The 21,305-nt window shown below is 41.9% G+C and overlaps 1 protein-coding gene across 2 annotated transcripts in view; it reads right to left on the bottom strand.

Moving 5' to 3' along the window:
• The window catches only part of DOCK1 (dedicator of cytokinesis 1), a 323,977-nt gene that overhangs the window by 131,092 nt on the left and 171,580 nt on the right, over nt 1-21,305 (bottom strand). For both annotated transcript variants that reach the window (XM_054206749.1, XM_054206750.1), the window contains exons 28-29: nt 9,014-9,115; nt 2,102-2,196 (exon numbers count right to left, since the gene is read on the bottom strand). In XM_054206749.1, coding sequence (XP_054062724.1) covers nt 2,102-2,196; nt 9,014-9,115 — 197 coding nt within the window. The remainder of the gene's footprint in view (nt 1-2,101; nt 2,197-9,013; nt 9,116-21,305) is intronic.

The raw sequence follows: 21,305 nt of genomic DNA, 5'->3' as shown, positions 1-21,305 counted from the left end.
ACAAGCATTCTGGATATAGTTAAAAATTAGCTCACTTAATTTGGCTTATGGCACAGAAATACTCGATCTGCAGAAACGCACGAGCGACACAAAATGGCAAATTCCGAGGTATTTCTATGGAGAGGATGTGGTAGCTTTAAAAGACAGAATTTGTTCTTCAATTTTCCCTGGTTTTCTTCAATAAAAGTTTATAGGGGTGAAGACAAATGGACCAGATGGACAAAAAGGTATTTTACAATGCGGCTTTCTGGTTTTGGAAACCGCATTAGCTTCAACAGGAAAAATGAAAAGCACTCAAATCAATTCAGAAGCATTTACAAACGAGCTGGTGTAATGAAAATGAACTTGTAAATTAGAGACGAACAACCCCCTTTAGCACTTCTGCAGATATTCATCAACACCAGAAAGACGTGAAAACGTCTTTTGTTTTTCACTTTAAATACCAGTCAAATATTTTATGGGTACTGAGGTTATTCAGTAAGAATCAGAGATCTTAACAACACATCCCTGCTTCTTCAGGACTCAATGTTCAGCACGGGAAGAAGACAAGACTATTTTTAACGATCAGAAAATCAAAGCCCCTATCTTAACTGCGGCCCTCTGCATCACACTTTGTATTACTCCGAATTTTCGGAGTGAGGAGCCGCCTGGGAAGGATCCTTTTGTGCTTTAAACCAAAGACGGTGGGAAGGGAAAGGCTCCTTCTATAGTTGTGCTCTTTCGTTCCTGTGACCCTAATACCACAGTTTAGAAAAAAAAAAAAAAAAAAACAAAAGAAAAGGTGGTCAAATCCCCAACTTAATGAACACTGAGAGGTCATTTGGCGGTATTGTGAAGGTACATCTGGGGGAAGAGTCAGCGCAATATTGCCCACACCACTGTAAGTGCCGTATAACTGGTTAACTGGCATCACCGGTGTCCAAACACAGACCTTCCCAGTCGTATTTCAACCTCTTAAAACACCGCACAAAGCGCAGAGGCATTCTCCTGTTCGAAGGGACGCCAGGTAGCACACGCTGGGAGGGTTTCCCAAGCACCTGCAACACGACTCTCAAGACAGTTGGGAGTTCTCGAACCGAAACCACTTTCAAAATTAAAAAAAAAAAAAAAAAGAAAAAAAGGAAAAAAAAAAGAAACCCAATGGACTTTATATCTTCCTCATCAGCTAATCTCAAAGGGCTCTTCATTTATACCAGCGGGTGCTCTGCGAGCTGCAGCCACACAGAAGTGCGCGCCCATAACCAGTGGCTTTAACTCAAAAGACGGCTGAATCTCCTAACTCGTATTTATTAAGAATGGATTTTATTAGGCGGTTAAGGAGACTTCAGAAGCCAAGATTAAAGTTATGGTGTGTTTTTAAAATGAGAGTAGGAACTGTGGTTCAGGATTTTATATAAGTAAACACTGACAACTTTATAGCCATGGTAGCTACCAGTAAGCACAGACGAGATTTCTCCAGGCAACCAGTAAATATAATGTTTTTTCCCTATACTTTCATCACAGTACACATAAAAACATTTGACACACTTAATAAATGTCACGGACATAAAATATTGCACAAAGGCATGCTAAATAATGACAATGCTGCGATTATTGAGCAAAGAAAAGGGGATTAGAAACATTTGCAGCCTGTCTCTTCATTACCGGGCTGATGGAATCTGGATTTAAAATGCCCTTTCAGTTCTTTCTTCTTAATACCGCTGAAAATATTCCAGAATAGAGAACTCGATGTCAGCATATGATAACCACTAGTGTTTGAGGTCATATGCAAAACATATCCTTTATTCCCAAAGGAATACATTTAATTATTGCATCTACAGATCCCTACTGCACCTGCACTTTGTTCCAAAATTTTGGCTCTCGGAATGATGCCACCCTTAATTTGTGGTGGACTCCAAAAGCCCCCAGACAGGCCACTAAAACACTGCCCTGCAATCTCCAAAGCCAATTTTTAAATGATTATTTGCATCGGAGAAGGAAAAAAACCCCAACCCACCCCAGCTGCCGCATTGTGTTTTACTGTTTCCAAGCAACACTGTTGTTTCAGATCAACCATGAACTAGCCATCGCGGAGAGCTCCAGCTTTTCCCTCTGTACTTACTTATTCTGCATCATGTTCATTATCACCCAGTCGAAGGGATAGACGTTCTTCCCAATGAGATTCTTGAACATGATGAATGTTTCCATCAGAAAATCCTAAAAGAAGAGAAAATATTTGGAGAGGACCACTCTTCTAGATCAAAAAAATACAAGTGATAGTGTCAGTTATTAATGACTAGATTCAAAACGTGTCTTACTGTTCCGCTTCATGAAAAAGCCATTATTCATACACAACATGCATAAATCCTAGTAAGGCATATTTATATATGACATACATAAATCCTGCAATAATTCTATTTAAACTTTTCAGAAATGATAACAATAGTAATCCTACATTGTAAACAATCCCTGGTATTACCCGGGAACAAGCACTGGTTTGCCAGTTATCCAAAGGCAGTTTCTGACGAAAAAAATAATTTATTTTCTATAGCACAGACAAAGTCTTACAGTCCCTTCTTGTGCAGTGTGTAGTGTAGCGTATGCACGAGTATGTTGGAAAGTTGTTAGAGGCACACTGGTAGATGGAAAGAGAAAAAAAAAAGCTAAGTTATTAATTTTAATCTTACAATTACACTAAAAATACTCCCCGGAATCAGTTGATGCGTTTTCCCTCCCCTGGCGAATACCCTTCTGGAATTTTCTATTGCCTGAAACCAAGATTATCTATTTATTAAAAAATATATGCTCTAGTTCAAAAGCGGACACAGGTCACGCGTGGTGGGGCACATCACCCCCGACCCGGGGCAGACGACGGCAATGGCTGGGCCAACCTGAAACTCTGCCTCAAGGGAGCAGCAGTAATTGCTTCTGCCAGTGAAAACCTCACCCAGAACAAAGTTAATTTAGTAGCATAAACCAATTTATTTCTACACAGATATAAACAAACACCTCTCTGGAAGAGAAACCTCGTGTACTTTACAATGTAAATCATCTCCTACAATTTGGGAATCTATAATTGCTATCTAACAATTTGAGTAATATCAAATGCTCAGAGAAAGATAAAGGGGGAAAAAAGAACGTAATGCAAAAAAGTCCTTGATCCATTTCACACAGAGATAAAAATGAACTTTTATTCCAAGGTTAGAATATTTTTCCTTTGCTACAGCTTCTCAGTAATGGTATTTATCTCATCTATCTTTAAAATGTCAAATGCCTACACAAAAAAAACCCCAAAATGTTACATTTGCTGGACTTTTAACTAAGGCTGGTTTTTATGTAACCTTTTCAGTGAGAAACAAATATGAAGTTAGTGCTCTCGTAAGTATTTCTTCATGTGTGAGAGCCAGTCTCTTCGTCACATTTTATCTTTTGATTCCTTGTTCTGTTAAGACGTTTTTCCTGGCTCAGAAATTCACAGTCGGTGGGATGCAGGGAGCTGCAGAGATCCTGAGGACACAACATCGAGATCGCGAAGCAACGTGAATTTCCAGCCTACGCAGCTCTGCTGCGTGCACGGCACGAGGGATGCTTCGGGATGCTCTGCATCCCAGCTCCTGGTACCCAAGGAGACACCCAGGCCAAAGAGCGCCAACAGAGCATCAGCAACCACGGAAGACACATTTTAACCCAAAAATGTGTAATACTAATAAAATAACTCCTCTGTTATTTTACCAAAACCACTCCCAACAACCCAACATCAGTAAAGACGTTTTGACAGTAACTGGGTTGAGATAAAACCTGGAACTGCTCGTGGTTAAGGAGATGTTACTGTGGCGTAAGGCAAAATTCACCCCAGACACACACTCCAGTAGCTCAGCAAAACGCCTCTTCATTTAAGAGATCCAACTGCATATTTTGCTGCTCATTTTTCGTGTATTTTGGTGAGAGAGTTACGTAATTTCTAATAATCACGTTGCATGTTGTTTTGCTGCCCGAGCATTACACAGGACTTGATTTGAGCGAGTGCTTTTTTACAGCTGCAGGTAGCAGGGGATTTTCTCACTGACGCCGCTTCACAGCTCAGTAACGGCAACGCTGGTGGAAGCGGCTCCACGGGAAGGGTCATCACCAACCCAAGAGGGCAGATTTGAGCTCACTGGGCTTTTTTTTCCCCTTAATATTTTATGAATACAGATGTCTACTTTCCTGATTTCTTGTAGCAAACTCTGCCTTACACTTTATTTCAGCTGCTGAGCCTCTGCGCACTTTGCTGATCAAGCTGCATGTGACGGTAGATGAATTTTCATACACTTTGTTGATGACTCACGTTCGTTACCGACACTGGAGGTTGTGCCACATGCGATTTGACCTACTTTGCCGATTCAGCTCTACATTTTAATCTACTGATATTTACAGTTTAATAGTCTTACTTTCACACAGGTACTTTAAATAATGCTCTGTAACAACTAATCTAATCATTGATCAAATAAAAAGCTTCTGATGCTAACCTGTATTTGTTTTACGTATTTTTATGTATTTCCATTTTATCTTTCTTATAGAAAAGCAAATGGTTTACGGTTGGATTCGATGATCTTAAAGGTGTTTTCCAACCTCAATGATTCTCTGATTCTTTATGAATTAACCTCATATTAGGAGCAAAACCCAGCTTTTTTGGGGTGAAGGTGGGAGTGGAAGGGAAGCTATCAGTGCATGCTGTGCTGCTGCAGAGCCTGCTTATTTTCAGCACACCTAGAAGCAGAAAAAACTGTTCTGAGCATTAAAAAATGATAAAAAACCTGTACTAAAGGAGCAAGGGCTGCAACTCAGATCTCTCTCAACTAAAAATAAAAATCCTATTTAATATGCCAAGGACGCAAAATTCACAATAGATGGGACCCCTTCAATATTCCCATCCAATTACCGAAAGAAAACGGAGTACGCTCAGCCCTGTAAGCGGGTAGATGGTGACGGAGGAGGCTTAGACAATTCCACCCCCCTCGGACTGCTGAGCATCACACCCCGATATGTGTATTTTTCACGACCTGGATTTCAAAGAGTTTCTTCAATAAATTCTCAAGCCTAATAAAAATAACTATCTAAAACATGTAGGAACTCAAACTTAAGGCCAAGTTGATGAAAATTCAGCTTTGCTGAGTCCTGAGGTATAGCGGTCAGACATCAAATATGCTCAGCTTTTCAGGGCAACAGCTGAACCTCCACTGAGCCCCGCTACCAGGCTGTCTCTGGAGAGTCCCCTCTCCACCACCGTGGGTGGCTGTGGGTGGGCTGCCTCTGCGGGGTCCCACCACCACGGGGCACCCCCCGTGACCCACGTCACATCCCGCAAAGAAGAGTCTGCTCCAGCCATACAATCACCCGCTCCATCTCCGGTTGGCCAAAGCTTTGTCAGGAAAGGACGTACAACACCCACCAACGCACACACTCACGTGAAAACCCAAGGTCTAGGACTGCAAAATATTAAAGGGGGAGAAGAAAATGGAGATGCAGAAAATTGTAATCTAAAATCCCGACAGAGCTTGTCTTTCTCCATACTTCACGGACTCCAGGACGTTGTCTTGAAGGCCTTTAGGGAGGAATACTGAGATACTCCACATGGCAAAACATTAGCATATTCTTTTTTGTCAACCACTACCACATATGTCTCAACTGAGCATCAATTTTACCAAGTAAAAAGGGGAGAGAGATCCGTTAGTCCCAGAAATAACCTCACTGATCTCAGATGATGTTTCATCTCAGGATGATAGCAGGCCTGACAGTAAGAAATTCCTCTTTGAACAGAAATACCTTAATGAATCTAAACAATTTGTTCTGCGGAGAGATACAAGACTGGTTTTATTGCATTCCACCTCATATTTTCTAATATTTTTGAGGCCAAATAAGACCAATACAATAATCTAAAACTGACACCTACATAACACAGGTCATAAAGTTTCCTCCAGCAATTCCAGCACTGGGCAGGCAACTTCTGGTTGAGCAAGAGCTCATGCTGAAGGAAGATTTAAGGGTCTCCAACGGTGAATAAGCAACCAAAGTTTCACTTAAGTTCTCCTTTTTTCTTGTATTTTTTAAAAAAAAAAAACCCTATTCATTTCTCTTTGAATTAATCTAGTTTCAGTTCTAAATCGCTGCTTCTTTATGCCTTTGCGATTAAACTGAAAACCCTGTAACAGGAGATGCAGGTATCACTTCCCTATGCAGGGAAATCAGGTTTGATGGAAACACTCATGGATCCTAAGCTCTGATGGGTGAGTCAAACAGCACTGGCTCAAAAAATTGTCAAGACTAAAAAGAAATGGTAAAAAATCATGAAAAGTTAAATGAAGAAATGAGGAAAGGGGTTTTCTTCCACCCAAACCATACAGTAGCAAGGACTACACACATCCAGTAAAGTTGAGTAGCATCCCACCACTGAAAAGAGAACAAGGCAAAAGCTCTAAGAGAGGAACAGGGGCAAACTCGAACCACAGCAACGGTCAAGGAGGCAATGCTCCTGGGAGAGCCCCTTGGGCACCAGTTCTGATGCTGAAACATAGAATACTGGGCAAGACGCGGGTTACAAATTAACAATGAAATCTCATCTGTGAAGAAAGACTTCCGAGAACAGTAACTCCTCACTTTGGTTCTCACTGAAAAGGTTACGCAAGCTTTTCTCTTCAACAGAGAGACTGGATTGTATCCTCAACCTTTTGTCCTAAATGATGACTCAATCAGTTTTATTTAGGTTTAAAAAGAAAAAAAAAAAAAAAGGAAGAAAAATTAGTTTACACACTGCGGTTTCCTTTTATCACAGGATCAACAATATTCTGCCATTATACCTCGCCACTCCACACCTTCAGTTATATTATTGATACTTTAAAGTCAGTTTAAGGTAGCATTTTCTACCATTAACATATTACCCATTTAATGTTTTACCAGCTTACCGTGTACTTTAGTTTCCATTAACATACATTACCATTTAAGCAACAACAATATTAAAACATTTAAAAGGTGTATTTTAACGAAAGATATAAAAAGTATTACAGCCAAACACCAAGACTGGATTAGCATATCTGCTAATACAAATGACAGTCAAGTGGCACACCCGTGGAAAACAAGTAGTCGAATAGCACACATGCTGATGGAAAATTTGATTTTAACAGTACTGAACAATTTCAGCTACACAGCCCAAGAACAGGCAGAAAGGGACAAATTTACAGAGTCAAGACAAAAGTAAGAAGTGATTCTTCATGTATCCCAGTGCACTGCACCGACATAAATCAAACTCTTAACACAAGCAATTATAAATACAGCACTTGCCAAATTTCAAATACATAATTACTCCTTTGTTTTCACCCAGAAAGATCTGACCTACAGAACCACCTTTCAGACAATTTAGACCAAAAAAAGCAAGACTTTAAAATAAACGCTTTTATTGCCATTAGAACAACCACAGATTTCCTAACCAGTATTTTTCCCTCTGCATTTTTCCATTACATGTTTTAAGAGCAAACTGCTTTTACCTTTTTCCATATAAAACCCTATAATCAGTTTGCCTTTTCCAGAGCCAAATGGTTTGAACCACTTTAAAAGTACAGAAATATTTGGCTTCATTAACCTTAATACTCAGGTCTTTTCTGGATGCTAAAACCATTTTTTTCACTCCACCAGCTGCACTGAGCTTGGGAATGTTTCATTATTAGTGGAAAACCAAGTGACTACCCATGGAAGTGCTCTGAGAACCCGAAGCAGGCTAACTGGGAAGCAACTCTTCCAATATAGCGATGCCCTTCTGCTGTTCTTTGCAGCTGGACTTTGCCTTCGCTCTCCTGAAGCTCTGTACTTTAGTAATGACAGCTCAGGTACAAATTGAGCAACCAGGACACACCTTATCTGAAAACTGGCACAAGGGCAAAGAGCTCAGATCTTGCAGAACTGGCCCAGGTTGCCCAGAGCAGCTGTGGCTGCCCCATCCCTGGAGGGGTTCAAGGCCAGGTTGGACGGGGCTTGGAGCAACCTGGGCTGGTGGGAGGTGTCCCTGCCCAGGGCAGGGGGGTGGAACGGGATGGTCTTTAAGGTCCCTTCCAACCCAAACCATTCTGTGATTCTATAATACAAGCAGAACTAAGAAGAACTAAAATTAAAGACATAAAGGAAAAGTGGAAAGTCCAAACATCAAGAAATTAAGCAAGGAAAAGACCCTGAGTTTTATTAGGCTGGGTTTGGAAGGAAGACAGGGACCTAAACAAAGACCACCCTGAAGATTAAAATACAGGCGAAAGCTGCCGAAAGCGGCTACGAGAAGCGGGTAAAGTAACAAAGCTGAGCAGGATTCAGGTCATCCGCTAATTGATAGAGCTCAGCCAACAGGTTTGGTGGGTACTTTGCGGCAGGCACTTGCCATATGGCAAGGACAGTTTCAGGTCATTAGAGAGTTGGCTCCTCAGCCATAAACTCTCTTCTATTATGCTCTAATTAAGTTGTGTTGTTGGCTTAGTTAGGGTACCGAACGACTCCGAGAAGACAAATTTCAATTATTATTGCTTCTTTAACAACTAAGGGTATCTTTAAGGTTAAAATGTTTTGTATAAAATGTAAAGTGAGCAGATCTGTAAGTAAAAGCTATTTAAACAAATGAAATCGAGACATCTGGAAGATTTAACGCTGAAATTTTCTTTCCTCAAGAAAGCTTTTTTTTTCCCCCCTCTCTCCTTAAACAAAACAGATTTTTAGTAATGGCTCAGCACTACTATTTCCTAATGTTCTCTTTTAATTGTCTCAAACCCACTGTCTCAGCGCTTGCTTTTTAAAATATCGAACCGTTCCAGAGAGGAGCTCTATTCCTGTGTGTGGCACGAAGGTTAATTTTGTCCTTTGCATATTCAGAAATGTGTAAGTCATAGTGCTTTATTAATTAATTTTATAGTAAACCTGTAATGTCAAACACATTTGTTTACATTTCACAAGCGTATTTAACAAACAGTAACAGGAAAAAAGCTAAGCTATCTTATGGACAGATAAAACATGTTAAACTTACCACAACATCTGACCTCATCTTTCCAAAAGTCTTGATTAAATGAGCGTAGTGATAGTCCTCCATTTGCCTTAAAATGGCAGTCATGCAGGCAACAAAACTCCCCTATGAAAACAAAAGGACAAACAAATCAATTATTTAAGACAGGGCAACATAAACTCACCGTCCAAACGGAACATTGCTAGAAAGCCCCACATAATGCAGCGGATGCAATTCTTTTAATTCATTTAAATTCATTCATATGCAAAATTCTGTCAAGAAAAGAGAAGACATCTTGAAAAGTTTCTATTTTCAGTTTCATGGCTTTATCACCATCTTCACCAAAGATTTTGCAACATACTCATATAGAAATCGCTCAGGCATTAAGGGCTTTGGAATGTAATAAACACCACTGCTAAAAATACCACACAATGTCAGGATTTGCATTTGAGAAGTCAATACTCTGCTCAAGGAAGAAATCTCTTAACAATCATTATACTGAGCACCACAGTTAAACGCCACGTTTTCATTTCATTGAGTGGCATTTTCAGATACAGTGATGCTGAAAATAAACAAAAGCAAAATAAAATCCAGTAACTTCCATAAGAACAGCAGTACCAAACGTATCTCTCGCAAACCACGCAGAAAGTAAGAAGGGACCAAGAAAAGTTTAATCTTTCCTTCTGGCACGTGAAAGCATCGCAGTAACAACTCAAACGCACTTCTCTAACAATGAGATGTTCCGAACCCACAAATGACTTTCTGCTTGTCCATCCTCCTCCTCCAACTATCTGCTAAAACGTGTTGACTGATTATGGCAATAGCATCCACACTTTTTCTGATCTTTAATGAAGACTAAATTGTTGGAAAAAATCAGCACAATTACTCAGAAAATTAACGGTTCTTTATATGCTGTGATAAAATGGTGAGTTCCCCTTTCTGTGCCATTTTCAAGGTTATTCTATGCCATGCACAGCCTGACAGAACACTCAGGAATTTTCTATTCTTCCTCAGCATAGCACAGAGTTTTTATTGTTACCTTGAAGATCTCCATTACTTTCAATTTAAAGTATTTATTTCTACATCAGGCCACGTAATTAAGATCAAACGCAAAACGATACTCGATTATCTCTGTGTGTTATGAGCCCTCTTATTTACAGCCTAATCCCCCAGCCTCCCCCAGAATAGCGCTCCTTGAATTTGCTTTTCTCCTCTGTAATGGAGTTGAGATCTGAACTCCTACACAACTGATTCTGGCCAGGCAAGAGCATTATTTTTTTTTACAGGACGCAAAGGTACCTGACGGGAGCTCTCAGGCAGATGCAAAAGGCGTGAATATGAAAGGGAAAGGCCACCCGCGCTGCTGTTCCATGACATCAAAAGAACTTTCTAACAGACTATGACAAGAAGAGAAGCTGGGGCTGTACAAAGATAACGTTTACTACTATGAAATGTAAATAAAACAGGATCATCTCAAAAATCTCTAAACATTAATTGTCAAAACACCATGTAACAAGCATTCTACAGAACACACACTGTAAAATGCGAGAAAATATTCAATAGCCCATATTCAGTCCTATTTCCCCCAATGATGTCATCAACCAAAGAGATGTTTCACTGCTAGTCAGAATTACATGTTTCAAATTGTCTGCTTAAGACTAGGCTGCAGATGTAATTCAGTCCATCACTTCATTTAAGGTTCTGCAGATGGTTCATAAATGCTCAGGAGAGCTGAAGACCAACTTTGGTTTGCTCATGGTACCTTTTTATAGACGCTCACTCTATCTGTGCAGTCCACGGCTTTGCAAACACATAAATGTATCTTCACCTTCCTTCACATAAACACATCGACAAATCCAGCCCTTTCCAGGTAATCCACCACTCAACATACAGCCTCTGCTTCCTTCTAACAAAGTAGTTTCTATAACTGGCTAATAGTTTTGATCATTTTCTGTGTTTATCTATCCATTTGGTGAGTAATTTAAGTTAATATTATACTGCTGCAACAGTCAAATGATGAATTTCATACCTGAGGAAATCATCATAGCAAGCTTCTATGCAAAAAAAAAAATGAAGGTGGAGCAACTGTTAAACTTTCAAATGTACTTTAATATGGATTTTTAGATGCAGGAGCAGCTAGAGATGTGGCTGCCCCATCCCTGGAAGGGTTCAAGGCCAGGTTGGATGGGGCTTGGAGCAACCTGGGCTGGTGGGAGTTGTCCCTGCCCAGGCCAGGGGGTTGGAACTGGAACTGGATGACCTTTAAGGTCCCTTCCAACCCAAACCATTCTATGATTCTACAACTTTGATTGCCATCTCTTCCGCATCTTCTGGTGACCCCTCTCCACTTCTCTGGCTGCTCGCCGGGATGGCTGCGTCTACACGAGCCCTCCCTTCCCCTCCAACCACCCCAGCTCCTGCCGAGGCAGCCCAAGCCCAGGAGCAGCGCACTCATTCCCAGGGGGGCTGCTGTGCCTGGCCCCATAAGCCAGGGAAAACAACGAGCCGCTGAGGAGAGAGAGAACTGCAGAAGAATATCTTCTTAATGAGCAGGGTGAGATTCGGAAAGGACGCATGAAAGTTTAATGTCCTGTGGGTAAATACTCCATTTCCATGTGAAAGTGTGGAAATAGGAAAGCTTGTTAAAAACCTGGACTGGGTGCTGGAGAAAAAAATAAATACAGAAAGATAAAGAAGCTTAGAAAATACGATGGAAATATGAATATGATGGCATTCTGTACCATGCCTAAGTTTTAGTTAAAGAAAATTGCACAAACTTGCTAAGCGTTGTCGTATCAGCTTATGCTGAGCCCCAGAAGTGGCGCCGAGCAGAAGGGTTCAGGGTCCTTGAGAAGTTAATTAACATTTTTTCCTGCTTCCCTGCATAAAAGAATGTTTCATGCTCATCTTAGTAGTATCTCAGTAATAAAACCCCCTTTTTTTCTTTGATAAAATATTGTTCCTTTAAGCCTCCGTTGCATTACACGCGCAGACGTCCCTGCTACAACATTTATCTTCAGATCCCCACCTGCTAAATAGTGTTTAAGCTCCTGCTGGTTAGGAAAATCTATTTAATATTAGAAAAAAGTACGCTACCAGTCATCTGCTTACTTTTCATAATTTTCTTTGCACTTAGTGAGGTATCATTTGCAGCCAGCACACTCTTAATTACAATGCTAATAAAATTCTGTAATTATTTATAGGCAATATTTGTACTGTAGGTGTTTTTAATATGGTCTATTAACTATTTAGCAATACCTAACAACATTATTAAATTTTAATCTTAAGTTGATTTTTAGTCTTTAGTTGGATTTGGAGACCATTGTCATCTTCTGCAGCGTGCTACTCCAAGCAATACACAGAAAAAACCCCCACCTAATTCTTGAAAAAAAATCAATTTCAATTTTAACTGTGGGAGTAATCGCAGACCTACGTTTATACAGCAAGTAGCGCAAGGGCAACACAGGGGGCTTGCCATTGCCCTGTGCAGTTATTAGCTATTTTTTCACTGAAATAGTGTCAAAGTTTATACCGAAAGCTTTTCACATCCATCCTTACTTGCAAAGCTCCAAAATGAAGAAGTCACACAGTGACTGAGATAATTACTGCACAGCATACTAGAGAAACGCGTTTCATACACTTTATAAGTAGTTTAGTACAATCAGTTTCTGTCCTGCCCGAAAGCAGAGGAGCTGGATTCATTCTTTCTTTTCCAACCAGGTACACTGAGGCAAACGAGAATATTCCCAAAGCAAACCCATGGGATCCAGGCCATCCGTAAGCCCGGCGCAAAGGAAGCAAGGGCCAGCTCCCTTGCTGGAGGACTGGAAATTCAGCTCCATTAAAAGTAATAAAAACCGCAAAAAAACGAACACACACAAAAACGAAAAACCAAATAAAATGATTCTTCTTTGGAAACAAAGCATTATTATTCCGAAAATACAACTTACATTAAAAAAAATTACTATGCAATCGCAAAATTTGAATTTATTTCTAATTCCTGTAAAATACAGTTCTGAAAGGAAAGCTAAAGAGGCACATGAATGCTCAGAAAGTACTTATTTTCTTAAAATTATCTTTACAATAAAATGATCATGTTCAAATGGCCCTTTAACAGCTATGAGTAGGGAAATTTTAGTATCAAATAATCTCCACAAGTAATACTAACACTGAAAAATTTCAGAACGAGAAGAGAATTCCCTGCAGGAGAGACAACACATGCCAATGCTTTTCTCTGTCAGGGGTAAAAAAAATTCCTACTTTAAATAGTCTCGGCTGTTTTCTTCCAGGGGTATCTCTAAATTGGAAATACTAAGCTCTCCACGTATAGTGTAGTTTAATTCTCTTATGTTAAGTGAAGGGATGTTTCAGTATAATGTCCCTACTACCATGATCGGGAACAGATGAAAAAGCCCAAGTTGCATTTATTTTTCAATAAAATTTTCCTTACGTGGCCTTAAAAGACTACAGAGCTAAATAAATAAATTGATAAATAATAAAAGAAACAACCACCCCAAAACATTAGAAGGAAATTCTCACTCCATTTTGGCTTTCAGAACACTGTTGAAGTGGGTTGAAGTCCCTCACAATTACTAGACAGCTTGCAAGGATATAAAAAAGAAGTTAAGTTTTCTCTTTGCTTACAACATGTACTCTATGTATATTAGCAACAAATAAAGAAATAAAAATCAGTTTTTATTATTTCTAGAAACCACGAATGAAACAGCCACTTACAGACCCACCACTTACGGACTCACTTATGGAAAGCAGCTCTGCAGAGGGGGACCTGGGAGTCCTGGTGGACAACAAGTTGCCCATGAGGCAGCGATGTGCCCTTGTGGCCAAGAAGGCCAATGGTCTCCTGGGGGGCATTAAAAAGAGCGTGGCCAGCAGGTCCAGGGAGGTCATCCTCCCCCTCGGCTCTGCCCTGGGGAGGCCACAGCTGGAGCACTGGGTCCAGTTCTGGGCTCCCCAGTTCAGGAAGGACGGGGAACTGCTGGAGAGAGTCCAGCGGAGGGCTATGGAGAGGACCAAAAGAATGGAGCATCTCTGTGCTGAGGAAAGGCTGAGAGACCTGGGGCTGTTCAGCCTGGAGAAGAGATGGCTGAGAGGGGATCTCATCAATGTTCATCAACATCTAAAGGGCAGGTGGCAAGAGGACGGGGCCAGACTCTTCTCAGTGGTGCCCAGGGACAGGACAAGGGGCAACGGGCACAAACTGGAACACGGGAAACTCCATCTCAACACGAGGAAAAACTTCTTTCCTTTGAGGGTGGCAGAGCCCTGGCACAGGATGCCCAGAGAGGTGGTGGAGTCTCCTTCTCTGGAGACATTCCAAACCCGCCTGGACACGTTCCTGTCCAGCCTGCTCTGGGTGACCCTGCTCTGGCAGGGGGTTGGACTACCATCTGTGATTCTGTGAAGATAAAAATCCATCTTTAAAATGCCCCCTATTTCCACTGTTTGGTAACTGTGGGCTGCCAGGTGAGCTTGCACTGCAAGAGGAGCTACCTCATTACTAAATGTAAAACCCAATGTGTCTGCAAACAAGTTTTCTCACTTAAGGAAAATATTATGAAAGCTATGACGACACCCAACATGGATAAGGCAGAGGATCTCCCGGCACTTCTTGTTCTGAAGAATACTTTATATCGTATAATATAGAATGACCACACAGCACAGCTCACCATCAGCTTCCAGTTACAATGCACGGCGCAGGTTCCAGCTCCCATCACTGCAAGCATCACTGAAAGCACATGATGAAGATTAAGACCCAACAGCAAATACGCCAAACCCAAGAAAGGAGGAAAAAAAAAAACCCTAGGAAGGCAATTCACGCTTCACTCCTCCGGACAGGCTTTTCTGGGCACTGGAGAGAGCCCTGTGCCCCAGCCCTGCAGGCAGCACGCGGCGGTGGGAGTCACAGCCATCACTGGCACCTAAAACGAGTTGGACGCAGGTTCCTTAAACTTCTACCCACAGCATCTACCCGTGCCACCATACCACTACGGACAGGCATCAAAACCAAAACAAAGCAAAACACCCCTAAAGACACACACACACAAACATATATATATATATATGTATATAAATTCATACATAAATTTCTCATAGTAGTAAAAAACCCCACTCCCTTTCCTGTAATAGAAAATCTGACAGTAAATTCAGCAGCACCTTTAGAGAGAAAGTTATTTCACTGATACGGCAGCAGAATGTAAACAAGTGCAAAATGTTAACATTTATCACTTTTTTTTTCTTACTGAATATATGCTATTTTCCATCTCCTTAGGCCAAATCCTACCTTCATGAACAGGAGCAAATGGAAGGAATAAAACATGTGAGTCTTTTTCCTTTGAGAAACAGAAGTTAACATTTGTAATAACGTGAGTGATAAATGTTTGGGGGTTTTTTCATGATGCCACAAACATTATTAGAGAGGCACCTTTTTGCAAATCAAGACCCAGTAAGGTATTTTCAGCTGACAAACTTTGCTCTCAGGGCTCCCAGACAAGATGCGCCACCTCCTTTACCCAACCTGATTTAAGCTTGCCCAGTTTCTGCCCAGCAGAAACCTCCTTTAGGTGAATCCGATTCAGTGTAGAATTCAGTCTTCAGTCAGAGTTCAGAAGACCGATACAGAAGTTTATAGGTGAATATTCGCTTATTTAGTCTTGCATAACTTGTTTTACCTCAAAACGTATTTTACAGATCCAGATTTGATCTCTGACAGTTCAGTCGCTATCAATCAATAGAAAACTTGTTTTAAAAGGAAATCTTTTACAGGACTTCAATGCTGATTACTGCATCCTGACCAGCTGAGCACACTGGTTCCAAAATAGAAAACAATGTAAAAAGAGAGGATTTTCCTGAAAAAAGCACAAGGTCTAAAGAAGTTTTCCATTTTCATAGATGGGGCGTGGAAAAATAGCATTTAGGAGTGCTATAGCATGTAACTGGGATAATGATGTAGGCTGAGGAACCTCAGGAGGTTTCTCCTCCAGCCTGGTGCAGGCAGGACTGCTCTAGGGATGGACCAGGCCTTTAAACATCCAAGGACGAAGGTCAACTGCAAGGAAGAACCTAGCTCTGTCATCTCGACAGGCTGAGGGGCTGCTGTTAGGTCCCCCCAAAGCCTCCTTGAAGGCAGAGCAGAGCCATCCTTCTGCTGTCAAAAGTCACAAGCTCCCAGCATTTCCAGTCTCGGGGACCTCTCCTGCACCGTCAGGAGACCAGGATCTGCCAAGCCCTCTGTGGCTGCCCCACGCGCTCCCCCTTGCCCCAGCACAGCAGTCCCATACCTGTCCGCAGTTTCCAACCCCTCTGGTGCCAACTGCTACATCCGTAAGCTCTTACAAACAACACAAATTAGGCATTTTTACATAAAAGAGAAAATCTGAGAAGGGTCCATTCCACGCTGAGCCCCTGCAGGAACTGCTTAGCATGACTCCTGCGTGGCAAACCAGTAAGCGAAAATTTCCTGAGACACACTTTAAGTCAACAAAAGCTCTTGCAATTAACACAGTAACTCTGTGGATGCAAAATAAAAGCAACAAAGGTACGTTTTTCAGTTTCCTACTTCATGCTTTACTTCAAAAACTAGTTTGAGGGCTACAGAGGAAAAAAAGGCATAGCTTTTTGTATGTACCATAAATACGCATTTAGTTGAGAAGGTACTTATTTTGGAAGGTATTTTGTTTAGAAAAGCTGGTTCTTAGCAAGAACTCCTTGTCCAAAGGTTTCCAAACTTCTTTCAGCTACCAACTGCCAGGAGAAGAACAAAACCTACAGCCATCTTCCACCTTGCCCGGTTTCGGAGGCAGGGATGGATCCCACAGGCTCCTACTCCTTCCCAGTCTCGGTGAGCCCCAGCAAGGTAAAAATATTCAACCAGCTCCCTTTTGACACCTTTCCGTGCTGTGATCTACTGCTTCTAAATGAATTCTGAATAAGCAAAACCCTGATTATTGTTTAATTTGAAGGAAAACAATATATCCCCAAACAGTAGGGGGAAAAACCCCCACATATCTGAATACAGGGAAACCTCTGGCAAGAACAGCGGAAAGGATCTTTACGCAGATCAAAACCAGAACCCGAAATCACGATAGCTCCACTGAAATTCATTTTGCAAAAGGCTTATTTATTAGAAATTTGATGATACGCACAGCGAGGATACACACAAAGCGTTCCTTGGTTTGAAAGCGCTTTGCACTAACTTTCGTAAGAGGCAAGCAAAAAATTAATGAGACATTTTAACAACACCATTTATCATTTTTCTAAGGATCTTTTTCAAAGAAGTCCATTTTAACCCAGAGTGCTTCACTTTAAAAAGCTCTATACAGTTTCGGTATTAAACAGTGTGCCCTTCAATTGAAATCACTGTGCTTAAGATTTCTGAAGGTCAGTCCACTTATATTTGGTTTTCTAAATGCAATTGCCTTTCCCCGCCTTTTTCCCCCCCCGCTATACTAAAAATTATTTCACTGAAAATCTAGAGAACCATCCTCAATAAGTCTGTTTCAGGTATCTTGATTTAAACGTCTATTATTGCGAATAATAAAATTAGAAATATAGCTAATAAAATATAGAAAACAGCAGTATCTACAGGCATGGCTAGTACTCAAAAAAAAAAAGATAATAAGGAAAAGCCATACAAAATATGTTTTTAAAGATTTTTGCATACATGGGGCACTGAATATGGGACTAGAACCATTCTGGGATTTAGACAAGGCATTTAATAATGTTTTGTCAGCTTTGCTGTTACTGCTCCAGCTGCTCACCCGGGTTAGTTCAGTAACGCAGCCGATGTTCCCATCAGCAGCGACCAGCAGCCGCCTTCCCAGCACGTGGCCAGAGTTTTTAACCCCGCTACAGCATGCACCGGCACTTCAAGGGGTACAGAGAGCTGCAGAGAGCGTCTCCAGTGCCCATTCACACTGAACTCTCCGAGCCCTCTCCTTCTGTGGGCTCCTCTCAGCTCCAGCCTCTGCTCTTCCTCTGCTTCAGTAGAAAAACACTCTTCTGACCCTCTTCCTTGACAATATAGAATCATAGAATGGTTTGGGTTGGAAGGGACCTTGAAGATCATCTAGTTCCACCCCCTGCCCTGGGCAGGGACACCTCCCACCAGCCCAGGTTGCTCCAAGCCCCGGCCAACCTGGCCTTGAACCCCTCCAGGGATGGGGCAGCCACAGCTGCTCTGGGCAACCTGGGCCAGGGGCTCACCACCCTCACAGCAAACAATTTCTGCCTCACATCTCATCTCAATCTCCCCTCTTCCAGTGTAAAACCATTCCCCCTCGTCCCATGGCTCCCCTCCCTGATCCAGAGTCCCTCCCCAGCTTTCCTGGAGCCCCTTTAGGGACTGGAAGGGGCTGGAAGGTCTCTCTGGAGCCTTCTCTTCTCCAGGCTGAAGCCCCCCAACTCTCTCAGCCTGTCCTCACAGCAGAGGGGCTCCAACTCTCCCAGCATCTCCAGGGCCTCCCCTGTCCCTGCTCCAACACGTCCATGTCTGTCTTGTGCTGAGCCATTCAACCCACCCTTGTCATTTAAAGACACCTCTCTGCAGAAAGATCCTGTTTGCCCCTTCCAATCCCTCTTGTAAACTGGAAATTTCTTCTATGTAATGAAACCTGACTGGAGAGAGCCTACCTCCAAAGTTCACGCGCATATCAGGAATCTCTGCTCCCCAATTTAAGTACCAACGCCATTACCCGCTATGTAGTTGGGGTGGGAGTTAAGCTAAGTGAATAGATGTTTCATAAACACGCACATTCATTTGGCCCATACTTTTCCAAAATCCCCATCAACTGTTTCAGCATTAGGGGAATGACGCATCCAAAAGCACCTCCACCTCTCCCTGGCCCCAGCATCGAAGAGCAGCGACAGACGCAAACCAACAGCCCACAGAAACGGGTGCACACTCGCACACACGTGAACCGACAGCGCAGTCATCTTAGAACAGACTTCACATGGGAATAACAAAGTTCCTGACACTAATATGAACTCAAACTAACTGCCTTTCTCACCCCAGGGAAAGCCTTTCATCTTGTTTATTTTAGATTTCCCAACACAAAATTATGTCTGCCTTTCTTCACATTATTGTTAGGAAGCTAATTTAACCATAATTATTATCATTCTCTGAAGCACTCTCAAAACGAAAGACATATCTGTTCTAGCACTCACTGTTAGGTAAATGACAAGGAAAAAAAGCTGAACTTTCTCTGGAGCAAACGGAAGTCACCGAAGAGCTAAAATAAAAACAAAGATAGAGGATATTATGGCCGAGAGGTGGATACGTGCACAAGCAGCGCAGGAGCGTGTCCCCTCCTCGCAGCATCCACAACAACCAGAGGCTCAGAGCGCTTTGGTTCTGACGGCGCCGCCCGCGCTGCTGCCATTGCAGGGGCAACAAAAGGGGCTCGGCTCCGACCCGCAGCAGGCTCACGGCATCGCCAGGGGAAAGCAGATGCTCACAAAAGCTCGGCGTTCGGACCCTTCCAGCCTTTGCAAAGATGCTGTTAGAGGGCTCAAGCAAAACAGAGTAATGCACCTGCCTTTCTTTTTTAACGTTTTCCGGCCCTTTTGATGGAACAGATAAATCAAAGTGGGGACAGAATTCTGCGTTCTGGATGAGAAAAGAGAAGAAATTTCCACACTCTTGTTGGACTTTAAGTTTATGGATCCTACACGACAAAACTTTACTCATGGCTGAACCCATCTGTAAACCACAATGTCAATTAATGCAATCAGAAGCACCATCTTCCTTATCAAACATGACCAACGTTGAAGCCACGTAAATAAACTATGATCACATTGATACAGACCCGCTAAAGTATTTAAATTTTGCCAATACAAGGAAAAGATAATTTAAGATAACTAGCCTCCTATGTTAAGAATGACTGCACTAAGGTAATTTCAGTAATTGCAATAGCCTACAGCTATTATGGATAACGTCTCTGCAGTGGGCAAATCACCCTGCAGTAAGATATCGCTATGACAAACCACGGGAATACTACGGGAAGACGTATTATCTTTCCAATGAACCTCCTCTTCATACCAGACAGGTGACCCAGCCAGATGAATACACTTCTAAAAGCAACAGCCATTTTTAAGAGAGATTATTCTTCTTTTGGTGCTTCTCATTTGACTGTTTTGACATCAAATATTTAGCAACTGCCTCACTGAGGGGCTTGGAGAGCTTGAAAGAAAGATCAGAAATACATGCAATCAAAATTTAATTGATAGAAACATGCAGTTTAGAAATCCTTGGATTAAAAAGCAACTTGCGAGAAGAGGTCTCTTTGGGGAAGCTTCAGTATTTTTGAACTAATTTCTACCTTTGATTCGTAATCACAGAAACCATCACCCCTTACCACTGGGGCTGTTCTCTTACCAAGTTTTCGGGACAGACCAGAGGGTGGATGTAGGGAAGGCAAGCTCTGCTGTCATGCCCTGCTCCCCAGCTTTCAGTGCTGTGGAAGGTTACACAGTCCTTGCAGACAGGAATTACTCCAAGGCTCTCATCAGTGTTAAAACAAAGACAGGGCTCTTCTCACATTTGCACGTTACCAAAATGAAAACCCCATTACAGACAATGCTCTCATTCCCTCCTCCTGAAAGAGCAGGAAAACTGATCAAATAGAGGAAGACAGCACTACTGACAACAGTCCGGTCCTTTATTATGACTTTTCTAACTTACGTTCAATTTTCTGTGACATTTCATAGTATAGTAGCAAAATTAGTAGTACTTATACAAATCCATGGGCCATTACGGTAAATAAGAGAAATAAAATTCCCAGAGAGGTTACATTTACTAGACTTTCTGTACCAATATTGACAGATAAGAGGAGCTGAAAAGATTAATACCTAGTAGCAGCAAACAGGGGATTTCACAGAAGTGAAATTGCTCTTCTCTGCCTACAGGAATATTCTCACTTTACCTGCCTCTTCCCTTGGAATCGTAGAATCATACAGTCATCTGTGTTGGAAGGGACTTTTCAGATCATCAAGTCCAACCATTAACCTTAACACCGCCAAAACCACCGCCAAACCACGGCCCTCAGCACCACGTTTACATGACTTTCAAATACCTCCAGGGATGGTGACTCCACCACTTCCCTGGGCAGCCTGTTCCAATGCTTGACAACCCTTTCAGTGTAGAAATTTTTCCTGGCTTTTCCTAAAATGCAGCTCCCAATTCACACCCTTGGAGTCTGGCGGAGCACAGCTCCTGCTAAGAAATGCTGCAGCTTTCATTCAAAAGTTAGAATAGGATTCACCAGAGGAATGAGAAAACTCATTATTTCCAGTCCAGAGC

The sequence above is a fragment of the Rissa tridactyla genome, chromosome 6 (genome assembly GCF_028500815.1).
Source record: "Rissa tridactyla isolate bRisTri1 chromosome 6, bRisTri1.patW.cur.20221130, whole genome shotgun sequence".
In the NCBI taxonomy this organism is placed as follows: Eukaryota; Metazoa; Chordata; class Aves; order Charadriiformes; family Laridae; genus Rissa; species Rissa tridactyla.
The sequence above is the reverse complement of the archived record's forward strand: the minus strand, read 5'-3'. Positions and strand labels throughout refer to the sequence as shown.